This window comes from Electrophorus electricus, chromosome 1, assembly GCF_013358815.1.
Source record: "Electrophorus electricus isolate fEleEle1 chromosome 1, fEleEle1.pri, whole genome shotgun sequence".
Classification (NCBI taxonomy): domain Eukaryota; kingdom Metazoa; phylum Chordata; class Actinopteri; order Gymnotiformes; family Gymnotidae; genus Electrophorus; species Electrophorus electricus.
Genome location: NC_049535.1, coordinates 8,161,840 through 8,185,000, shown reverse-complemented (window position 1 = coordinate 8,185,000; position 23,161 = coordinate 8,161,840). Strand labels below are relative to the sequence as shown.

At 41.8% G+C, this 23,161-nt stretch overlaps 1 protein-coding gene across 1 annotated transcript in view; it reads left to right on the top strand.

Moving 5' to 3' along the window:
* mpped2a (metallophosphoesterase domain containing 2a) overlaps positions 1 to 23,161 on the top strand; it is a 44,083-nt gene that overhangs the window by 16,799 nt on the left and 4,123 nt on the right. Inside the window, exon 4 of the mRNA XM_027011169.2 lies at positions 2,679 to 2,904. Within this exon, the coding sequence (XP_026866970.1) occupies positions 2,679 to 2,904 (226 nt within the window). The remainder of the gene's footprint in view (positions 1 to 2,678; positions 2,905 to 23,161) is intronic.

Here is a 23,161-nt window from a genome sequence, read left to right as displayed (position 1 = left end):
ACATGTGTGACATGCATATTTCCAAGGTTGTGCCTCCATCCGATAATAAATGCGTGCATATAATTCCTTTGTTGGGGAAAATTCACTGTGCAGGTCTGAACACCAAATGTGATTCTCCTTCCTCAGCCTTCTCTTTTCTTTTGCACTTTTCTTTTGTCTTCATCTCTGGCTTTTTTCTTTTCCTACTAGGTTTTCTTTTCCAATCACAACTTGCATGCTTTAGTCTAAATTAGAGTTTCTTTTCTGTTGGTCTTGGGAATCAAATACTGTGTTGTCAATAGAATGGATGGTGAATGGGTGGTTAAAAATCATTGCAGGAGAAATTGTGAGCTGTAGCCTCTCTTTTTTCTATATCTTTTGGCTTCTGTGAAGCTTAAACCAATGTGTTTTATTTAATAACTTCTGTCCTGTTTAATATGCAGGATAGAAGTTCCAATTTCACTGATGAAACTGCTAATGTTCACTTTTTTTAAACATGTTTTTGTGATGATTCTAAAATTCTAAATGGGGAGAAAAATAAGCTTTTAATTATTTTGTACTTTTAAAGCAGTCCAACTACTAGACCTGTGTGCTTTTGTACTGGGTATTTTCTAAATTTCAGCTGGCATTTTATCATCTCCATCCAAAACATCAAGGTATGCTGTTATCACTACTGATGATGCAATTACTTTCTGAAGAAATAAAAAATTGTGGTAGGTTGTAATAAATAAGACACAACTATCAAACTCTTTCTTATGCCTGTAGTTCTTTGGTGATCTATACTCATGGTGAACTTCTGTCTTCACTAATTTGAATTTAATTATCCAGTGTTGTGCTATAACAAGATCCTGTCATATGTAATTAAAATAATAGGTTTTTCTTAAAAAAAACACTTCCAGAGTTTTCAATAAACTACTAAGCACAATGATTTCATATGTTAAAGCTCTTAAAGAGTGACCAGTTCAAACTGCAGCTTACATGAATCAGAAAGTTCTGTAGCACATAGCTTTCCACTACATAGGCCTATGTTAAAGTTTCATAGCTGCCGACTGGTTTTGAAAACTGCATTTTGATGGCAATAAAATGTGGAAATTGTGGCCTGGCTGGCAGGAGCAGGTGCCGGTGGGCTATGATTGTGTTATGGGTCCTCAGCTTGCTCCAGCAGCTGGCAGGCAGCAGATCCAGTAGGGATACAGACTCAGTCTGGAGACACCAAAAAAATGGAAGATAAATGCAGGAGGGCCCGTGTGTGATTGTGTGTGGACTACAGAATGTCTGTGCTTCATTATTGGGTTACACTGAGAGGTATGTCTCTTACTAACTCAGTGATACAGAGAATACAGGATCTGTGCTGGCCCCAGTGTGAGGAAATTAAACTGCTGAAATCTGTTTTCATATAAAATCCTTATTATTTGTTAGAATAATATTTGCACCTTTCTGCCTCCTGGTTTCTTGCATTTTTAAAGCATTCATTTCTCCATGTGAAGATATAATATAGATTTAAATACTGATAAAATACAAATGAACAAAACATTCATCTTTAACAAAACACAGATAAACATATATTGTCTAAATGAAACTGAAACATTTTGTAAAAATAAAGGATAGGCACAAGGAGGCCCTCATCATTCTGAGAGCATTCAGACCAACCTCAGACATTTGCATGGCCTCTCATGCTGGAGTAAATACAATGTGATTCAATTTGGGTCATTTCACAATCAGAAAATATTTACAGTACTTGGTAGATAAACAGGTCTTATCCAGATGGATTTGGGCCTGGGAATTGAATGCATAACTTTGTGTACCAGATGAGCCACACAAGCATGTGCTTATGCATTTGTGTGTAGCAGGTACAATCCCTGAGTTAGAAGTTCCCCTTTTAGCTTCATCCAAATATACCCCGACCCAAATATAGCCCGAGTAAAAATGTAGTGGGACAAAAAGGAAGGCCAGAGAAATGGGAATCTGACTTCAATTGATGTTTGCTGCTGTCCAATCCAGCCGGTGGGCTTTAGCTCTGGTTGCTCTAGAAGACAGTGAACAGATGCTGGGAGGACAAACCAAGCTTTTCTCCCACGGTCATAGTGGTCATAGTGCCCTCTCATATCACGAGTTCTTTTCTACCTTTCACATAGTTCAGCACATTTTTCTCTTTGTATAATGGCAAGAGCATAAAAGACTAGCAAAAGGACTGCACAGTAAACTATAAACTGCAAGTTTGAAGGTTTTGTGTGTGTGTGTGTGTGTGTGTGTGTGTGTGTGTGTGTGTGTGTGTGTGTGTGTGTGTGTGTGTGTGTGTGATTGCAGTTTAGAGTGGAAAGGATAAATAATTCTTCAAGGTTATGCTCTTGCATTTTCCACCAACAGTTATTGTCAGTGCATGAATTTTTCTGTTATAGGCACAGATTTCGATTTATGATTATTCCACAGTACATCAACATACCAACTGTTAGTTGTTTAAAACTGTATTTTAAACTGTTTTTAAATTTTCAAAGGTCTTTCAGAGTTTATCCCTCTTATGCATGGCCATCTGGTCTTAATGGTCAGTGGTAGAACCTAATATAAACTATGCTTATCATGTGTGCAAATGATTATTATACTTTCAGAGCTGCCCTGCATTGATTTCATAGTGGATGACAAGCTAGATAGAGCTCTTAATGCTCACTTGGAAAAATGCATCTCTTTGGCTGTGTACGCAGGGACTCTGCCATATGAGATTAAGGTGGTCATCGCCGGGAACCATGAGCTCACCTTCGATAAGGACTTCATGGCTGAGCTCGTGAAACAGGATTACTACCGCTTCCCCTCAGTCTCCAAGCTCAAACCTGAGGATTTTGACAATGTGCAGTCTCTCCTCACGAACTGTATTTACCTGCAAGACACAGATGTCACAGTCAAAGGTTTTCGAATATATGGGACGCCATGGTGAGTTCACTTTTGATTGGTCTTTTTACGTAAATTTCCTTGAGTTAGGATTACCCATTGTTCATTTGTCTGATTCTAACTGTGATTTAATAAAGTACAATAACACAATAATAAGGCAGACTTAACTTTTTGCTTTTATTGTTGTTATTATCTTTACATTGATCACAAATGGATTCTTCCCCCCTCATTTGCCCACTCACTTAATTTCATTCAGAGCTGTGAGTTGGTGATCAGCAGGGTTTCCAATTAGAAATGTGCACCCACAGACATCTACACAGTACTTGCTGTCTTCATGAGTGCTCAAGCACCTTGTTTGTGTGTATGTGTATGTGTGACTGTGACAATGGTCCCCTGTACTGGTACCGTGCTCAGATTTCAGCTTCATACTAGCAGGTTAAGTGATATGTGTGTTGTCTGTGTACTGCTGGCACAAGGAGCTGGCATAGACCAGGGCTTTTGTAGTTAAGGGAATATCTTTGCTTCTATTCTGCTGGGGAAACCCATTCCTCTGCTCCTTAACTTACCATTTTTTCCATGTAGTTTAAAATAGAATTAAAAAATACATCCTCCATCCATGAAGAGTCAAACCAAGACAGAATTTGTATTTCCTGACATTTTCTGTTTATCCTTTTCCTGTCCTTAGTTACTAGCTTACTCTTGTTTTTTTGGGGGTGAATCTTAAAATAACTATTTAGATCATGGTGTTGACCTGTTGCGGGTTATAATTAGCTATGGAGATGGACTAGATCAGTCAGAGATAGCTGGAGAAGGCCTTTCTCAGACGCTGAGGAAGGAGACCAGTGATGGGGCCTCAAGGAAGGAAGCCCCCTGTGACTGTTTAGTGTGAAAGCTGCTAAATGTGTGTTGTGACAGCTTGAAGTCCGCAGGGGGACTGCAGGAGCAATGATAACCCAGAGCACACACACACACACACACACACACACACACACACAGATGGCCCCCGGACTGGTCAGTCTGTCCAGCAGTATGAGGTCTCACTTAGACAGCCTGGGTAGCCAAGTGTGTATGGTGTGTGTAGTGATCCTGCGCTCAAGATTCTCTATAACCACCTCTTATGGGACATCTTAATAATATCAAAGTCAGTGTTTTATTGGCCATAGAAGAAATGGAAACAAATGCTTTTCACTTAAACTTTGGGATACCACAGTTCTGCTCTGTGGTGCATGATCTGCTTAACTGGACAGAATGATTTTCTTGTGTTTGCCATTTAATGTATAGATCTAATAATTGTATCATTGAATACAAATGACATTCCATGCAATAGGCAAAAATGGGAAAATATTGATGATGTTTACTGCATCTTATTCCTTAACAGACAAGCAGTCATTTTCATGTACTTTATTTATGGATTTATGATAATTGTCCATTTACATTTTCATGCTTGGGTGAGTACGAGAGAAAAAGGGAGACAGAGAGAGAGAGGTGGTGATGATGATGATGGTGTGAACAGCAGATGCACTGCCCCGCTGACCCTGGTAATTATTATGTGATTATTTTACACACATTGTGAGCCACTCCTGTGGAAACATACTGCACATCATCTGGCAGGTTGAACCAGATGATTGGCAGTGAATATCCAAACCATAATCACATGAGACATGTCAAAGTTATGTGTGTGAGGGCTAAAATATTTGTGTTGCTGAAAATAATCGTTGATGTGGCAGAAACTTGGATGTGTCCAGAAAAGTTGCCAAATGCTATGTAAAATTAACTTTTACCTATGTGGATTTAGCTAAAGAAGACTATTTATCTCATAATAACTAGCAGTTATTAATTCAAAACAGATAAACAGCAACACAGTTGGCTTACATTAATAAGGTAAGTAGCTGCCAAGGTTGCACAGTTGGCAGTTAATAATAAAAACATGGGTCATGCTTGTTGTCTTCTTGATGACTGGAATTCCTTTTATTCTAATTAGGAAACAGAATTTAACAGCCATGAGCACCTTTTGCAGTCTGGTCACATCAATAGTAATAGCAAAATAAAGTTGCACTAGAATTAGGCCCCTAATTTCATGTTTTGTCTCTGTTTAAAAGAAAATAATTAGTTTAGCATTTCTGCCATATTTTTTTATATGACCTGCTACTTCCTAGACCCTCAGTTACCAATACTTTAAGCTGACTAAAGCTGGGCTTGCACTGTGATTTCAATGGACTTTTAAGACATGTCAGCCTGTACAAGATGATGACTGTAAAATCTTGGCAGAATTCTATGTCTGACTGGGTGATATTGTCTGTTTTTAAAGTCAGACTGTATGATAAAAAAAACTCTAATGATAGATGGATGATTAAAGGAAATTACTACATTCGGCATATATTGTAATTTGACCTATTGCAGCAAAATCAGGCCGACTGTTGCCCAGTGTGAGTTGCAGGAGGTGCAGGTTGTGTCAGGAGGGAGGGCTGTGAGGGGAGGTGAAGGCTGTGTCAGGAGGGAGGGCTGTGAGGGGAGGTGAAGGCTGTGTCAGGAGGGAGGGCTGTGAGGGGAGGTGCAGGTTGTGTCAGGAGGGAGGGCTGTGAGGGGAGGTGCAGGTTGTGTCAGGAGGGAGGGCTGTGAGGGGAGGTGAAGGTTGTGTCAGGAGGGAGGGCTGTGAGGGGAGGTGAAGGCTGTGTCAGGAGGGAGGGCTGTGAGGGGAGGTGCAGGTTGTGTCAGGAGGGAGGGCTGTGAGGGGAGGTGAAGGCTATGTCAGGAGGGAGGGCTGTGAGGGGAGGTGCAGGAGGTGTCCAGTTTTTCTAGAACATCCTGCTGTCTTTGTCAAAGGCCCAAGAGCAGACCTTGACCTGACCCTGGAGTGCCTTTGTCAAGGGGAACTCACACACACACATACACATAGCACACATACAAACACAGTGCAAGACACTTTTGAACTTGAAAAAAGTATGACAAGAATAAGGCTGAATGATGAATGTCAGCTTTATTCTGCTTAATTGTAACTATTGCTGATTCTAGATCTACTGCTTCTTAAATAAGTGAAATATGCAAGACCAGTGTTAGTAAATTAAGGATGAGAATTTTCAGTTGGGTTTCAGCAGACCCTCAGCTAGCCGTTTCAGGCTGGCTGACCTGTGGTACTGGAGGTCAGTGGGTTGAGGGGGTATCTGGCGGTGTTGTGGAATGAGTGAATGCTACAGAGGATTGTGGTACACGGGTTTTAGGGGCAGAGAAAACTTGTGTGGCTTTTAAAAGCACATGATTGCTCTAATCTCCCCAAGGCCGGCCCACTCTTTATGTCCCTATGGTTCAGTCATCATGTGACATGCTGAGTGGGGTGACCTGCCCTTCTCTCCCAGGCTGTCAGTGTGGGCTTGGTGACTGGGGTGGAGGTTGTGCGGGGGTGGAGGTGGGAGAAGCTGCAAGTTTCAGATCGATGGGAGATCAGCTTCATCTCATAACTCGGTGCATAACCAGAACATAAATCTTATTGGTGGAAATTCCTATAAGGTCTGAACGATAGGGTAAATACTCACATGCTCATGTTTATTCATGACTGTGAATGTGAGGGCTGTAAGAGCGTGTGTGTGTGTACTGGGTAAATATTTCTCCATGGCTCTAATGGACTACAGGCGCCAGGCTCTCCTCCCGCTTGTGTTGGCCCACTACCCTCTGCCTACGTCCACACACACACACACACACACACACACACACACACACACTTTGTGAATAATTCCCAACTGCTCATAGTGTTTCTTTCCCTAATGGCTCTTAGGAGCAGGATTGGAGTCTGGAAGTAAGACCAATCTGCAGTTTTAGTTTCTCTGTCTTCATCAGAAGTAGTATATCAAATAATGAATATTAAGTGTGAACAAGATTTATGTTAGATGCAGCAATGAAACCGATTCAGTTTTGACTTTCTGCTGGAACACCGTGAGATTAGAGATAGAGGCACCAGGTCAAGGACTGACATCACTACACAAACACTAGTCCTCTGTACCAGAGCTACAGGCTTGAGTATGTAGGGTCATAATGCAGATGACTAATACAGTGGCGTTTAAGCAACCATAGTCTATACAGACTTTATGGAGCCTACAGTGTATGTGTACGTATAAAGTCCAGAAGCAGAATAGATTCCCTAGAATAAGTCACATGCTTGACTGAGTGGGTTTTAAATGACACAGTTATCATCGCCTTTGCTCTGTAGAGTGTGATGGGATGCAGAGCTACCCTCCAAAAAACTCCAATCTTCCCCTACCACCATCCCCCATTATTTACTCATCAGGCAGTTCTTCTTCCCAAAGGTTACTCCCCATCGCATTCTCTCCATCAGTCAAAGGTTGATGAAATGGCAACTACTGCTACACACACACACACACACACACACACACACACAGACACACACACACACACACACACACACACACACACACACAGACACACACACACACACACACACACACACACATACACACACAGACACACAGACACACACACACACACACAGACACACACACACACACACACACACACACACACACACACACACACACACACACACACACAGACACACACACACACACACACACACAGACACACACACACACACACACACACACACACACACACACACACACACACACACACACCCACACACACACACACACACACACACACACACACACACACACACACACACACAGACACACACACACACACACACACACAGACACACACACACACACACACACACACACACACACACACACACACACACACACACACAGAGCCATAACATTGTAACTTTATTAATCTGCTGGAATGTGTGCTGAGAAGAGTGGTAGAAAAATAGCCGTGGTTTAAGAGAACAGTGAGCTGCTTCTCATAATTTTTGCATGTTTCTGAGATTAAATAAAGGATGTGGTTGGTCTTGCATAATTTGAAAGTCGCTCTGGATAAGAGCGTCTGATAAATGCCATAAATGTAAATGTAATTTGTGTTCAGGTTGCCAGTTTTTGATAGTAATTTTATAATTTCCTCGACCACTTGGTTGTTTTGAATATTGTGTGGTAACCCGTATGATGGAAGAATAAACTAAGTCTCTTTCCTGAAGGCTGCTGCTGCTATTGTGTAGTTGACTAAGAGCATTGGACAATGCTGAGGTTTGAAAGATGCCATTTTATTCATAGCTACTTATTGGTGTTTGTTCCTCTTTCTATTTTATTTTAACATTTTAGTATTATTTATTACTTTGAATGAGAAACCTGCTTTTCTTTGTTGGAGCCTCCTGGTAAATAAGCTCTAGCAACTTTCTCCTCTCTCTTCTCTCACTCTTTTGATTTTCTGTTCTTTTATTCCTTAATAAACAAATGCTGTGGAGTCTCTGATTCCCCCCAAAGAGAAATGCAACAGAAGCCCAGTGCCCCCAAGGCCACAAAGAGCAGCTCTGTAGTGTAAGTAGTAGTAGGGAGGAGGGCTAGAGCAGTGGGGGTTTCAGGGGGAGGGGTGTTGCTTGAGGATTGGCATCTCTCTCCAATCCAGCCGCTACCTGTTCTTCTGGGTGATTGCAGGATAACCTTTGACCTGGAGGAATGGAGGCTTGTCAGCATTAATTAGTGGCCAGTATATATGTATGCTTCTCAGAGCCACAGCCTTAACCAGCAGACAGACACACAGGGCCAGGCCTGGGGGAGGGGTCAGGAAACGCAGGGAAGGGGAGGACAGTTTCAGGGCTGATGAGTGGCTGGAACGCCTTTCACCTCTACATGCATTCTTTTTTTTCCTGCATCATAGGTCACTCTGTAAGCTGCTGTCTTGCTTCTTTGTTAACTGTTGGGATCGAACAGCACATCTGAGCAAGAGAGGCTGAGCTGTAACGAGCATCAGAGCTGCCGCATAAACCTACTCAGCAGTGAAATGAGGCCTGAACCAGCAAACACAAAGGCCCACTTCCCTCCATCTCTTATAGGCCCACAATACCAGTTTCTGTTTTCACAAGAAATAGAGGTGCTTCTGGCCCCTGTTTAGGTGACTGCAATGCTGTGTTTAGGTCACTGATACTGGAGGTCATCCATTGTTGTTGATGAGAACCTCGACATGACTGATCATTCAGGTTGGCTGACTATGCATCCAAAGATGACTGCTCAGGCCAAAGATGACTGCTCAATTCGGGTGCAGAATGTTCAAGCATGTATTGGGCAAATATGTGGAAAAGCAGCCGCTGGCTCTGGGCTTTCATACATGGCGATTTGCCTGTGCTGCAGCAGCTCTCTTTGTTTTGTGTGCTTGACAGTGATTGCGCACGAGCCTGTGCCAGGTGGAACAGTTCTGCAGCAGTGTTTCCCATATCATCACCATAATGTCAAGCAACTTCAGGTAGACTTTCAGTGCGTCTTTGTAGTGTTTCCTTCGTTCAGTGCATGAGCGTATACAGCAGAAAGTTCCCCATGAAGGAGTTGCTTGGGCATGGGTTTGTCTGGCATACAAATGATGTGACCTGTCCACTGGGTCTGTGCTCTCATCAGGTGTGTGTAGACTGAAAGTAGATTCACTCTGGCTGTTACTGTTGCACCAGCTCACACCATGTTGTTCAATAACTCCTTGCCAGGCTATAGAGTTGCACCACTCTTGCATTAAAGTTACCGAGTAGGATCAACTTATCTGCATTGCTCACTATTGATAGCAGCCTGGCAATTAAGGCTGCTGTTCTCTCTGGTTTAGTCAATGTAGGGATGTCCATAAGTGTACACCCGTTGCAGGTACCAAGGTCACCTTGCCTGCCGGTTTCTTCTTTCGACCGCCAACATAGGATCCCCTGCAGCCATGGTAAGCTGGCCAGTGTCTGATCTGCCAGAATCTGTCTTCACATGCTGGGATAGACATCTCTTTAACTCACAGAGGGTAACTCACCCATCCGCTACCCTCACCTGGTTTAGCCGACCTGTCAAAGCTGTTACCCAGGATGTGGCCACTGGCATATACAAACAGCTACGGGAAGTTACAGGTGAGAGCTGACTGCCAGGGGAGGACCAAGGGGATGGACAAAACTGCCCTGATAAAGGATGCGACATGTTTGCCCACCAGAGGTACAACCCCTCCCTGACAATCCACACTCTTCACTCATACTGTGTTTAGTATTCTTTGTCACTGACACACACACACACACACTTTCTCATGCTCGTCTGCATAATTACAGGCTTATCTGTTTTCACTGCATATCAAGTAAGCATGTCAATTAGCTCAGTGGTAACAGTACTTGACTAGTAATCAGAAGGTTGCCAGTTTAAGCCCCACCATTGCCAGGTTGCCACTGTTGGGCCCCTCTGCAAGGCCCTTAACCCTTGTTTGTGTTCAGTCAGAATTTTAAGTCACTTAAAACGTCAGGGAAATGTGAATTGGGTTTTGAAACCTGTATTGAATCTCTGTCTCTCTTTCCCACTGTGCATGAGAATGTTTGTGTGATTAGTATCAGTGGACTTAACACTCAGCACTGCAGTCATCCAGTTGGGGACCAGAAGCGGTAGCATCTGGACTTGATGCCAATAAGCCTTTGCTGCTCTCCCTGTATTGGTGGAGTTCTGTGTGCTAAAGGGTTCTGTGGCAGGCTTGGCCAGCATCTTTGGAGACAAATAAAAGCCAACATGCCCATTTCCTTTGGCATTCTTAAATCAACATGGACAGTCCAGGTTGTTTAGATTGATATTTTGATAGGTCAGAATTATACACTTTCCGCAATGTAAGGTTCAATGTTTGTACTAGACTGAAAAGACCTTTTCTAGCAAGCGTTTTGATCGCACACAGGTGGTCAGGAGAGACCATGGGATATTTTCTGTGTGTGGCAGTTGCTTTAGTGCTGTGTTTGTGCAAACAAAAAAGTCCAGATCACCTTCAGGACAGACACCAGGGGCAGAGGAGGGCTGCTGTTATACCCACTGGGGTTCAGCCAAACACAGGAGCAGTCCACAATTAACTGCACAGAACAATATGTATATAAACAGGTTGTCTATGTATGAATCGCATACACTGTGCTCAGGGAAAACCATGCTGTGTGTTCTTTGGAATGGGCATCACTGCAGTCAGAACAGATGTCTATATGCTCTAATAAAGATCAGGACTGATTGGAAATCCTTCTCCCAGGCACTGCTTCAGAATTATTGCAGTTCCCGCATTGGCTATAAAGTGAAACCTTGTTGAGAAGTTGTCCTCAAAGGAACTGATGTTGTAACACTAACTTTAAAACATTCAAACGATCTGATGTTGTAACAATCTCTTTAAGACAATATTCAAATGATCTGATGTTGCAATGCTCTCTTTAAGACAATATTAAAACTATCTGATGTTGTAACATTCTCTTTAAAACAATATTCAAACATTGCTCATTCATCTTAAGTTTGACAGATAGGCCCAACTGATGGCAGTGCTTCTGAATTAGTGCTGGGCGATCTCAAAACAGGATTGTGATAAAATATATGTTGATAATGTTAATAAACTTTTGACATTTTGACAGGATAGATGTAACAGCCTATCACACGGCAAAAATAAAAACAATAACTGCCAGTCAGTCAGTTTTGGCTTGCACGTCAAAGTACACACTTATTTTCTACAGCAAAGCATTGTTTTAGCTACTAGCACTGAAGAAAGAAATGAATGGAACCAATGAGTGGCACGTTGGTGACAAAAAAAGTTACCATGACATCAGTTATATGGACATGGTTTGGATATTGGAAAAGAGATGAAACATATAAAATCTATAAAATATGTCGGTGGATGGTGCAAACCAAGACCAACACAATAAACATCTTTTTTATAGGGAAACACAACAAACCTCTGTGTTAGTTCATCTACGTATTAGCAGCGCTGTACCAAAACAACAATGACTCATGTCCTCTTGCGTGGCTGTTACCCAATATGAAAAGCAATTAAAAAGAGAAAGGATATAACAAGCACATTTTCAGTGATATAACAAGGGCACATGTAGCGTAATGACTGATTTGCAGTGTTTACATTTTGTACTTTTTACACAAATTTCTATCTAAACCATTTGAGAGATGTAAAACCAGTGCATAATTAATATTACTTTATTTTTTAAATAAAGTTTAAGAAAGATAAAGCATGTTTGCACTGTGTTTACATTATATTATTCTATTTTTGCAAGTAAAGTATATACTATATTGAACCCTCCATTTTCCTTAGGCTTCAGTCATTAGCAGGATGCTCTTCAAGATGGCAGCGTTATCAAATTATATAAAAATATTATGATCATATTTTTACCATATTGCATAGCCATATTCTCAATGTGTGTCATTTGTTGTGATATGTTTGTGTCATTGACAAATCTGATTCTTGAAGAAGTGTAGACACACTTTAAATCGCAGCATATAGACGAAAAATTGATTTTACCTGGGTTCTTGTTCAATCTGCTTTAATGAGTTTACTCAACACTCCTCATCCATTTGTGTAATACATCCTGACCCACTGCCAACACCTGTTCACACAACGTACACTATTAAGGCTAAACAACATTTCTTTTCCATCTTTTGTTCTCTTACTCTATTCTTCCACTCCATTTCCCACTGAGCACAGCTTTGCTCCACTGCTCAGAATATTGAGGTGCTAGAGATGGCGAAATCTGCCAGGATTTCTTGCTCTGTCACTGCCTTTCATAAACCAGTAGATTTTAATCTCCATTCATGCGCACATCCACGTCTTTAGCTGCCTGAGTGGAAGATTCTGTCTCTCTCTCCCTGACTTTCTGCTTCTTGGACTCTTTCAGAACAATATCACAGTCCTGTGTCCAAAAAGAAAAACAGGATTCTGTGGCCTTTATTCTACTGTAGCCATCTCTCCACTTGTGTCAGCCTTTCACTTAAGTTTGACCCCATACTTTCGTGGAGTTCTGCATTTCATATTTTTTCCCCATGTTTTTGTTGTGGGTTTTTGAATGTTTCGAGTCTGGAGGGTAACTGTCATTTGGCAAGTGAAAGCGGAGCAATGCCATGGAAGTAATTGCTGCAATGTATGAGCTCAGCCTCATCATCCTCATTTGATCTGTAGAGTTCATGGTAGAAGACTAAAGTACAGGGTTTCTATTGGATCTTCTCCAAGCTTTACAACAATATAGTTCTCATTAATAACAAAAAGAGGGGGCAGAACTTGAACACTCAAGTCTCTCTTTTGAGACTTAACCTCAGAGCTGTGGCATGTTCTCCACATTTACCATGCTGTAAAGACAACCTGTTGCTGAGGTACCTTTATGCTTCAGCATTAGAATTCACATGTTCAGCCTTATAATTCAGCACCATAATCCACGTGTGCATCTTTATAATTCAGCATTATAATCCACATGTTCAGCCTTAGAATTCATATTCTCAGTCTTATAGTTAAGAAGTTTCTGAGCTAGTCTTCTAGTTTAGACCATTTCCTCTGGTTTAACCTATGGAACACACAACTTCTAATTCATCATAACAGAATTTGTGATTTTCCATGATTGATGTATCAATATTCTGAGTGACATTGTCTCTCTTGAAAGACATTGTCTCTCTTGAAAGAACTGATATTCTTTCATGACAATTATTCAGACACCTTCAGTGTCCACTGCAACATTTGCCCCCACTGGCTAGGAAATTGGAAGAAAAACATGATCAGATACATGCCTTAAGTGGACAGTACAGAGTTAAATGCCAGAGCTTGTAACTTTTTTTTTTTTCTGTCGCTATGAAGACGTGTCAAACAAGAACATCTCATTTTTACAAATTTGTTCACCTTTTTCACCTTTTGATTTCTGATGTGGATTTAATTTTATAAACACTGACATTCCTGATTTTGACAAGAACATCTCTGTTGGAGGAACACTGGAAAGCGATGTGTCCATGCTCATTTGCTCCTGTATGTGGTATGCATCCGGTGCTGATGGCAGCCTTTTACCCTTCTGGGAGATATGGAGTGTTGCAGTGTGCAAACATGGAGTTCCTCCCATTATTATGGCAACACCACTTCACTGGGATGTGTTTGTTGGACTTGTAGATGCTTACAGTCCTTCATCCCAGCAGCGACACACTGTGCTACTTCTGAACAGATTCCAAAAGTAGCTGTTCCAGGAACTGTCTATTCTTCTTTGTGAAGAGTTATGGTAATATCAGCATGGTTGATATTTTACAGTGATGTGTGCAATTAGGCTTGATCTGTAGTTTTCAAACTGCAAACCTCTTCATTCTTGCTCCTAATAAATTTGTAGTGTAATATAAATAAATACAGTAATGACATACAAGTTAAAACATGTGCAAGCGGTGAGAGGGGTTGGAGTTGTAAGTTTGAGCAAAGTTGTGAGAAGTAAAAGAGTGATGAGAGTGATGAGTGGTGACAGGAGTCAGAATGAGTGAGAGTGACGAGAGTGATGAGTGGTGACAGTGTTAAAAGTGATGTGAGTGGTGAGAGTGTGGAATAGTGACAGGAATCAGAATGATGAGTGGTGACAGCGGTTGGGGTGATGAGACTAGTCAGAGTGATGCGATGGTCCTTCACATGAGTGGTCAGAGTGATGCAAGCAAACAGAGTGAATGCGAGTGGTCAAAGTGATGCAAGCAAACAGAGTGATGCAAGCGGTCAGAGTGATATAAGTGGTTTTAGGTTTGCTATGGTCAGAGTGTTGCGAGCAGACAGAATGATGTGAACAGTGAGAGTGATCACTAAGGCATTCTGCTGCTATGTTGCAGTCAAACGTCACTAAGCTGAGTTAATATTTAATGTACATGTCTGACACCTTTACTGAGTGGAACTCAGAATCTTCTAGGCAGAATTTCTACTCCTTTGTTTGTGTGTGTGTGTGTGTGTGTGTGTGTGTGTGTGTGTGTGTGTGTGTGTGTGTGTGTGTGTGTGTGTGTGTGTGTGTGTGTGTGTGATAGAGAGAGACCCACATGCAATGGTGTGTCCTGTTCTCAGTGAATATTTTACACACACAGCATGCCCTTTGATGCCCGCTTTAATCCTCTATGCCTCTAAGCAGATGGAACTCTCAAGGGAGGTGTGTGTTTGTGTGTCTGCGTGTGCACGTGCATGTCTTCATGCATGTGTGTGTGTAAGGTGGTTTTAATGATCTGTGTTTCTCTGTAAAGACTGCGGTCAGGTCATATTCACTAGAGGTTTTTTTAATGAAGCAAATCATGCACACACAAACTTTGACTCTCCCTTTCTCACTCACACACATACACACAATGACTCTCTCCTTTTCTCTCACATACATACACATTTTGTGCATAGCATAATAAACTCAAATCTTAAAATCTTAAATTAAATTATGTTTTTATAAGTTGGCAAATGTTTATATATTTTAGATACATAAAGGTTATATTTATATTTACACATACTAGTATATATATATATGTGTGTGTGTGTGTGTGTGTATGTGTGTGTAGTGTGTATGTGTATATATATATATATGTATATATATATATATATATATATATACACACTATGTAAATTTTTTTTTGACAAGCAAGAAACAGACATTGTAGTTACCACACACCTCATCTCAGTCAATAAGCACAGGATACATGGTGCAAAATAAAGTGGTTCTGTGTGTGTAAAAGGACTCAGTATAGTATATAGAGCATAACTACAGATGATCAGTATCTGGTAATCTTGCATGGATTTTGTAACCTGTTTGAGGTCCCTGAAGGCAAGAGGCTAGAAACAGCCCACCATCACAAAGTATATGATGCCAATATCTCCTGCAGTGGGACTCTTGAAGAGAATCGGAACGTGCTTTTATCTTTTTAAACTTCAGGAAAGGAAATTGATGTCCTGCATCTCTGCTTTAGAATGGGTGGCTTCCTGATACAGAGCAAATATGACATACTTGCAAACTAACTGCTCCTGTAGCTCTCCTGGTAGAGCAGATCAGGAAAGGTGCTCTCAAGATGTCATTAATGAATGCTATATCATAGGAAATGCATATATGTCATAAATATATGTTTATATATACAAATATACAGTATATGTCGCTCTGGATATGAGCGTATGCTCAGCACTGATAATTTAAATATATATAAATCTATAAAACCTTCCACTGGGGATGAATAAAGTATTTCTTATTCTTAAAAAATAAATACATAATTCTTGTCTCACCCTTTCATTGGAGGTGTTTCATTCTTGAGGTGTTGTGCAGTAGTTTTGCTGTTCCTAGGATTGTGCTTGTCTAGTCTGAGATTAATGATGTAGTTCCTGGGATCTATTGGAACCACTCCTCCAACTTAGAGGTCACAGCCTCAAGTACCCCTGTCACCACATAGACAACCTTGGTGTTAACCTTACACACTCTTTCTGTTTCAACTGCCAGTCCCTGTATTTCCCAACTCCTCATATTCCTTCTTTTGGATTTCCCAAATTTGTTTCCACCATTTGGGTACTGCCACATCTATTATCACCATGGCTGTTGTTAGACCTGTTTTAGGGGGCCTATGGGGGGGGCATTATCTCCCATTAAATGTTTTTTAGCCCCAAATAAGCATGCATTGTTAGTTTAAATCATAAATAGTTCTCATTGATTCTATCTTATTCAACTGTCCAATAGAGGCTCCAAATTCACAATACACTGAGATAAAGGGCACTAGGACCTGGGAGAGGAGCTGCTGCCATTCAACAGGCCTGAAACCTGAGCCACAATTTGAGTCTGAAGGATTTAATGTTTGGGCAATATGTGACACCATTACCTTTCACTCTGCACTGCTTTGCTAAAATCTCAATCAGTTTGTGTCACACTGTGTGTGAGACAGAATGTTACTGAAGATTGTAAGGTTGTAACAAAAATACATAATTTGGATGTCTGTTACAATTGTCTAAAATAAAATCTCATTGACATGCTAGTGAAAATACCATTAAGATAGCAGAGGAACCCTGATACCTGATAAACATGTAACATTAGTAATGTAACATTAGCTAAAATGTCAACCAGTTTGTGTTGTGCTGTGTGAGACAGAATGTCTGTGTCAGAGAACGTTCCTGAAGACAAGGTAACTTCAAAATATAAGTAAAGAAAATACATAATCTGAATGTCTATTACAATTGTCCAATATGAAGTTTACAACCCTGATGATTGATGAACAAACCCTAAGGTAACATTACTTAAAAAGGGAAATAAAAAATGACTTTTGCATTACACAATGCAACATTTAGGACAGTTGTTAATGGATGGTATTGTTTCATTTTTGCAATTCTCCTGTGTGGCTTAGCCCCCCCCCCATTCATATATTCCTGTTGATTACCACTGCTGTTGTCTGCATCTTTTCCACCATTACTATGTCTGGTTGATTTGCAACTACTTGTTTATCTGGTTGGATAAAGAAGTCCCACAGGATCTTAGATTTGTTGTAACCACTCTCTGCAGTTCTTCTTGTTTAGACTTCCTCCTATTTGAGGTCTGCAGCTTATATGCCTTGGATATGTTCCTGTATATGATCCCTACCACTTGGTTGTGTTTGTCAGTGTATGCTATCTCTGCCAGCATCTTGCATCCTGTTGCTAGGTGCTGGATTGTCTGCACCATGGGTCTATCTCCCATCCTTCCACCGACCTAGTGTTTAGTTCTTGAGATTTTGTTGTCTGTGTTGTCCTTCAGTCCTGCCTTTTCCAGTCATTGTTAAGAATGTGTTTTGTCAGCTATGTTTGTTATCTGTTGGTGATACATTCCATGGAGACGCTTATGGCACCTCATCTGCTTCCATGGTGACCACATCCTACATCTGACTGAGGCACTCCCTCATCACCTCATCCCTCATAGCATTGGGGGCTATTGCTTTGATGTGTTCTTGGATGTTTTGTGTCTCACCCTGATCAATAGTTATTACACTTTCTTGACCCCTTTCCCCATCCTCCTGGATGGCATCTTGACGTCGGTAGCTTCCAGTTCTTCTCTTGGCCAGCTTATTGTGCCTTCTGGGTATCAGATAACTGACAGGGCATACATATTTATGGCTTTGATATGATTGTTCCCACTCAGCTGATCCTTGAGCACCTGCCTTACCCTATGAAGGTACTTGCATGTTGCTGTCCTTCTCATTTCTGCCTTGTGGTTCACATATAAGTGGAGAATCCTTGGGTATTTGTAGCTGTACTCTAGGTCTGTTACACACCCCTATGGAAGTTCCATTCTCACTGTTCCTTTTTTTCTAATAAAAGTCCCTCCTCCGGGTGGGCTTCAAGCTCAGGTCCTCTATATATAAACACAAATAGGGTTGTCCATCACAATAATAACATACAGTCATCCAGTGTGTAAATATTTTACTATAACATGCTTACAGCTATAACCTGATTAGACTTGGAGCACTGTATTGTTTAAACCTTTACTATATGTAAACATACAATAAAATAGACAATTCTTCATGTATACATATTGGCATGTGAAGGGGGAGAACTGAGTTCTCAATGTGTCTACAAGGAACTGAGTTCGCGAGTAAATGTTTGCATGCCATGTGGTTAGCACAATCATAATTACCTTGAAATCAGTGTGTGGTTCTACAGTGGTGATTAACCTGTTTTGCTTTCAGTAGTTGTGGTTTACAGTATTGAAAAGTGGGCAGCTGTAGGCTTTGCTCCATGCTGAGTGAGGCCTGCAGGAGTGTGTTTGCACTGTCCCCCTGCAGAGGTACACAGGCGCTACCCCACTTAACTGCTCTCTTCACCCCACTGCCCTCAAAAGGCCTTCGCTACTCACAGTGCAGCCCGGGGTATTAGAGTCGTCCCGCTCCGACAGAGACGAACTGCCCTATTACCCTCGCTGCCCCTCTCACAGACGAACTGCCCCATTACCCCTGCTCCCCTCTCTAGCAGGAGCCAGGGCCTTGGCCCACAGTCTGTTTATCAGGGTCATGCTGTGGCTGTCATTCCGGCGGCAGCGGCTGTGGGGTGTTAATAAAGTGGGGAAGAGTGTTTGGGAGTGAGGGGGAGTGTGTGGATATATATACACAGTGCTAGCCATCAGGCAGACATGCTCCCTAGGGCCAAATAAAAGTCCTATTAACATCCTCCCCCTCATTGGCTCTGACAGCTTGATCAATTAGGCCCCTCTTTAGGTGACCCCTCTACTGCTGTGACAGCAAGGTGAGGGAGCCAAATGAATGGAGCAGTCAGAGTTCTGCACCTCCCGGGATTTTTACTAGAGCTGCTTCTGCTCTCTCCCTCTCTCATTCCCTCTCTCTCTCCCACTCTCATTCCCTCTCTCTCTCCCTCTCTCTCTCCCTCTCTCATTCCCTCTCTTCCTCTCTCTGTCTCATTTTCTCTCCTTCTTTCTCCTTTACCCCCACCCCCAACCCCACATTGTCCTACAAAGGGCAGCTGTACAGCACCCCAGATATCTATCACCCTAAGGTTTCACAGAAAGGTCTGAGCTTATCATGTTGCTCTTTGCATGACTGAGTGAAAGGTATTTTTCAGATTTGGAGATGCATATGTGATGGAACTTGCCATTGGAATCCCTGATTTGCATCATCTCTCTTAAAAAAAGGCTTTGTCCTGTACTCTGGTGTGTGGTGCCATCACAAAACTCTCATATCACACAGTCTAAATATTTGTCTGTAATCCATAGTGACCGCCATTCACAGTTCACAGAATGTGTGAATGTGTTTCCTTTTCCTGCGCTACAGCAAACTGATTTTATATATAAAGGTTGTTTGGTAATTGCAGTGTCAGACCAGTACAGCTGATCTATGCATAGGAGAGTGTGTAGGTGTAATTCTTTGTGGTAGTGTAATTGGAGGCCAACTGTTTTCCAATGTGATTTTTTTTATGGGGGCAAAGCCTCTGTGTATGCTGGAACAGTATGAATGAGTAAAGCAGCATGATCCTTGTGTAGAGAGCTGTGCGCTCTCTCCCAGACTCCCTCACTCTCTGCTCTGCTGGGAACAGTAGAAGGCCTGTGCCCTGTGAAGTGTTGAGTGCAAGGTCTCCGTGCTTGACAGCTGGAGCTAATGACCCCTCCTACCCCCACCTACTACCACCACCTCACAACATCCCCCTTCGAGTGCACTGTTGGCTTCAATCAGATTTAAGCCTAAAACTGGCTGGGTATTACAAAACTGAGCTGTTTACAAAATGGCATGAATTGTACTTTGAGGAGTTCCTCATTGAAGAGTTAGGAGGACACATTAGCCCTGCCAACTCCTCATGGGAGCAAATAAGGGCATGCAGGAATCCCATACCATCTGTTAGGATTTATTTACAAAGTTGATATATATCCTCAATATTAACTAAAGTAGTTGGACTAAAACATTTGCATAGCTCCTGTAGTATTAATTTTCCAAATGAAAAATGAACTGCCAGATCTTTACAAATAAAACATGCCCAGGTTAAGATGATGTGAAATATTGATTCAGAAAAGGCACTTTAATTGCTGAATTAATTGCTGTGCTGAGTTAATGTGATTCCCCTTTAGTGTGTTAACTGATCATGTCATATCCTCTGTGTTCGACTCGCTGGCCTCTTCCTCCCTAATGATGAAGCTTCCCTACATCATTATGGAAATGGAGAAGGAGAAGGATGTGCACAGAGGGATGCTGGGATACTAAGCTGGGGGAAATAAGCAAAGGGCTAATTGAATATTGACATTCTACACACAAGCCTAAATCTGTTTTGGTGGAACTTGCAACTCATAGGCATAATCTCACTGCTGCTTCTAACAGACAACCAGTTTTGTTAGAAAATATTGATGGCTTTTTGTTAGGAAATATTGATGACTTTGCCTTTTTTCAGATATATTGTTCTGTTCAGTTTGGTTATGTACTTCTGCTCCAAGTTGTTTTGGCTCATAGAGAGTTTAGGGTACTCCTGCAACAGGGCTTGGCTGATTTAGTAATGTTATTCAGTATGCAGTGACTGATTTAGGTAATGTTATTCAGTGTGCAGTGACTTAAAGGTGGATAGTCTAAAGGGAATGGACTTTTGCATTAGCTCTGCTTCACTGAGATTTTCCTCAAAACACAGACTCGCTTCTGTCTCCCTGCATTTCTGATCCATCTCTGTTCGGCTCAGATCTGTCTCCATGAGTCTCTATGACATTGTCCAGATGGCAATACAGCTATCTAATCTGGCTGGCTGGGTCAGTCAGTTTGCGTTCGCTCTTAACCAGCCCCCTCACACGCACACACACACACACACACACACACACACACACACACACACACACACACACACACAAACATACATATGCACACTCTGCATTACTGCAGTACAGGATAATAAGACCTATGTGAACAGAGTGTAGAGGAAACAAGCCTTCCTTTATATGACAGGGATATCATTAATCTTTGTGAAGGTTAACAAATGTGCTCGTGAGAAAGGTATATTTCATACCAACAATGAAGCGATTGTGCAGACCTACTCTCCCAGAATGCCCTACCCCTACAGAGCAGTCAACACTGCCCAGCACTTCACTCCTCTCCAGCTTGACTTAAGAAAACTGTGAAAAAAAAGGACAAAACTTATTCTCTGAGCAACACCCCATGGATGATTTAAAACGTGGCCATTGCCTTCATGCTGAACATTTAAAATCTTCTCACCTTTTAACAATTAAAGCTGTAGGCATTCATTTTTGAAATCTTTTTTGTGAAATGTCTGAAAATTTTTGAAAAACTTTGTCAGAAATGGTTGCAACAGATCCAAAAGTGTGACATACCTGCTCTGCTGCACACAGCCCTATTCAGTGGCTATTTGCAATGTAGAATCTGTTCAGGGTCTCTCTCGCTCTCTCTCTCTCTCTCTCTCTCTCTCTCTCAGGTTCCTTTACTCCCTTCTTCTGTAATTTAGCAAGTCTAAATCTGTTTAATTCTCCTGCACTATTTTGGGTGCTCACAAATTTAATCTTTGGAGGTTTTGTATTTCTTCCTACCTCTCGTGCTTTTTCCCCCACCTTCCACACTGGATCGAAGATGGGTGAGGGTGGGCGGGGGTCCGCTTTCTTTGTGCTGGAGCTTTACCTCCTCCCACTGCCTGCTGCTCCATACTCACTGGTTGGTGTTGTTGCTGTAGCGATCCCTCACTGCAACAATCGTTATTGATGTTTCCCCAAGCCCCTTACCCCCACCCCAACTGTCAATTTCAGCACAAAAACATCATAGATAAGTGACTCAAAAATAGCGCCCACAACACCATGTTCTATCTCCTGTCTGCTTCTCTCTCTCTCTCTCTCCTCTCTCTCCTCTCTCTGTAATTTAACTTTCCTCTGAATATCTTCACTATAATATGCTTTCTGGGAGACATTGTAAATTTTAACAGGGAGCAAGATTTTCTATGCACTGACCATTGATCCCCATTCTCTGTATCACTGTCCTTTGTGTATCACAAGGCCTTTGGCTTGGTGAAGGGGAGTGTGTGTGTGTGTGTGTGTGTGTGTGTGTGTGTGTACAGTGCTTCCAAGTAGTATTCAACCCCCTGCAAATTTTGCAGGTTTACACATTTGGAGTTAACTTAGCATTGTGTAATTTGGACTGGAGATGGGCCTGGACATGTGAAATGCACTGCAGCAAAAAAGAATCGTTATTTCTCTTTTTTTTGTTTGTTTGTTTGTTTTTTAATTTTGCAAAGTTTACCAGAGGGTCAATTATTATCCAACCCATCAAACCACCAGAATTCTGTTTGGTTCCCTCAAGTATTAAGAAGTAATTGAGGTATTAAGAACAATGAGCTTCACATGCTTGGATTAAGTTTCAGTTTTTCCTGCCTTTTCTGACTATAAAAGCCTCTCCCCAAACAAGTGAACAGCACTCATATATGATCAACATAGGAAAGACTAAGGAGCATTCCAAGGCCATCACAGACAAATTGTAGAGGGTCACAAGGTTGGCAAGGGGTACAAAACCCTTTCAATAAATACCATAAGTAACATGCTCCACTGCAATGGTCTCTGTTCCAGGCAAGTCCGTAAGGTACCTTTACTTTCAAAGTCATGTCAAGGCCTGTATAAAGTTTGCTCATGATCACTTGGAGGACTCTGAGGCAGACTGGTTCATGGTTCTCTGGTCTGATGAGACCAAGATCGAGGTATATGATGCCGACTACACCCAGGGCGTTTGGTGAGAGGATGGCACTGCATACGACCCCAAAAATACCATTCCTACAGTCAAGCATGGTGGTGGCAACATCATGCTGTGAGGCTGCTTCTCAGCCAAGGGGCCCAGCCATCTGGTCCGCATCCATGGGAAGATGGATAGCACAGCCTACCTGGAGATTTTGGCCAAAAACCTCCACTCCTCCATCATGGATCTTAAGATGGGTCGTCATTTCATCTTCCATTAGGACAACGACCCCAAGCACACGGCCA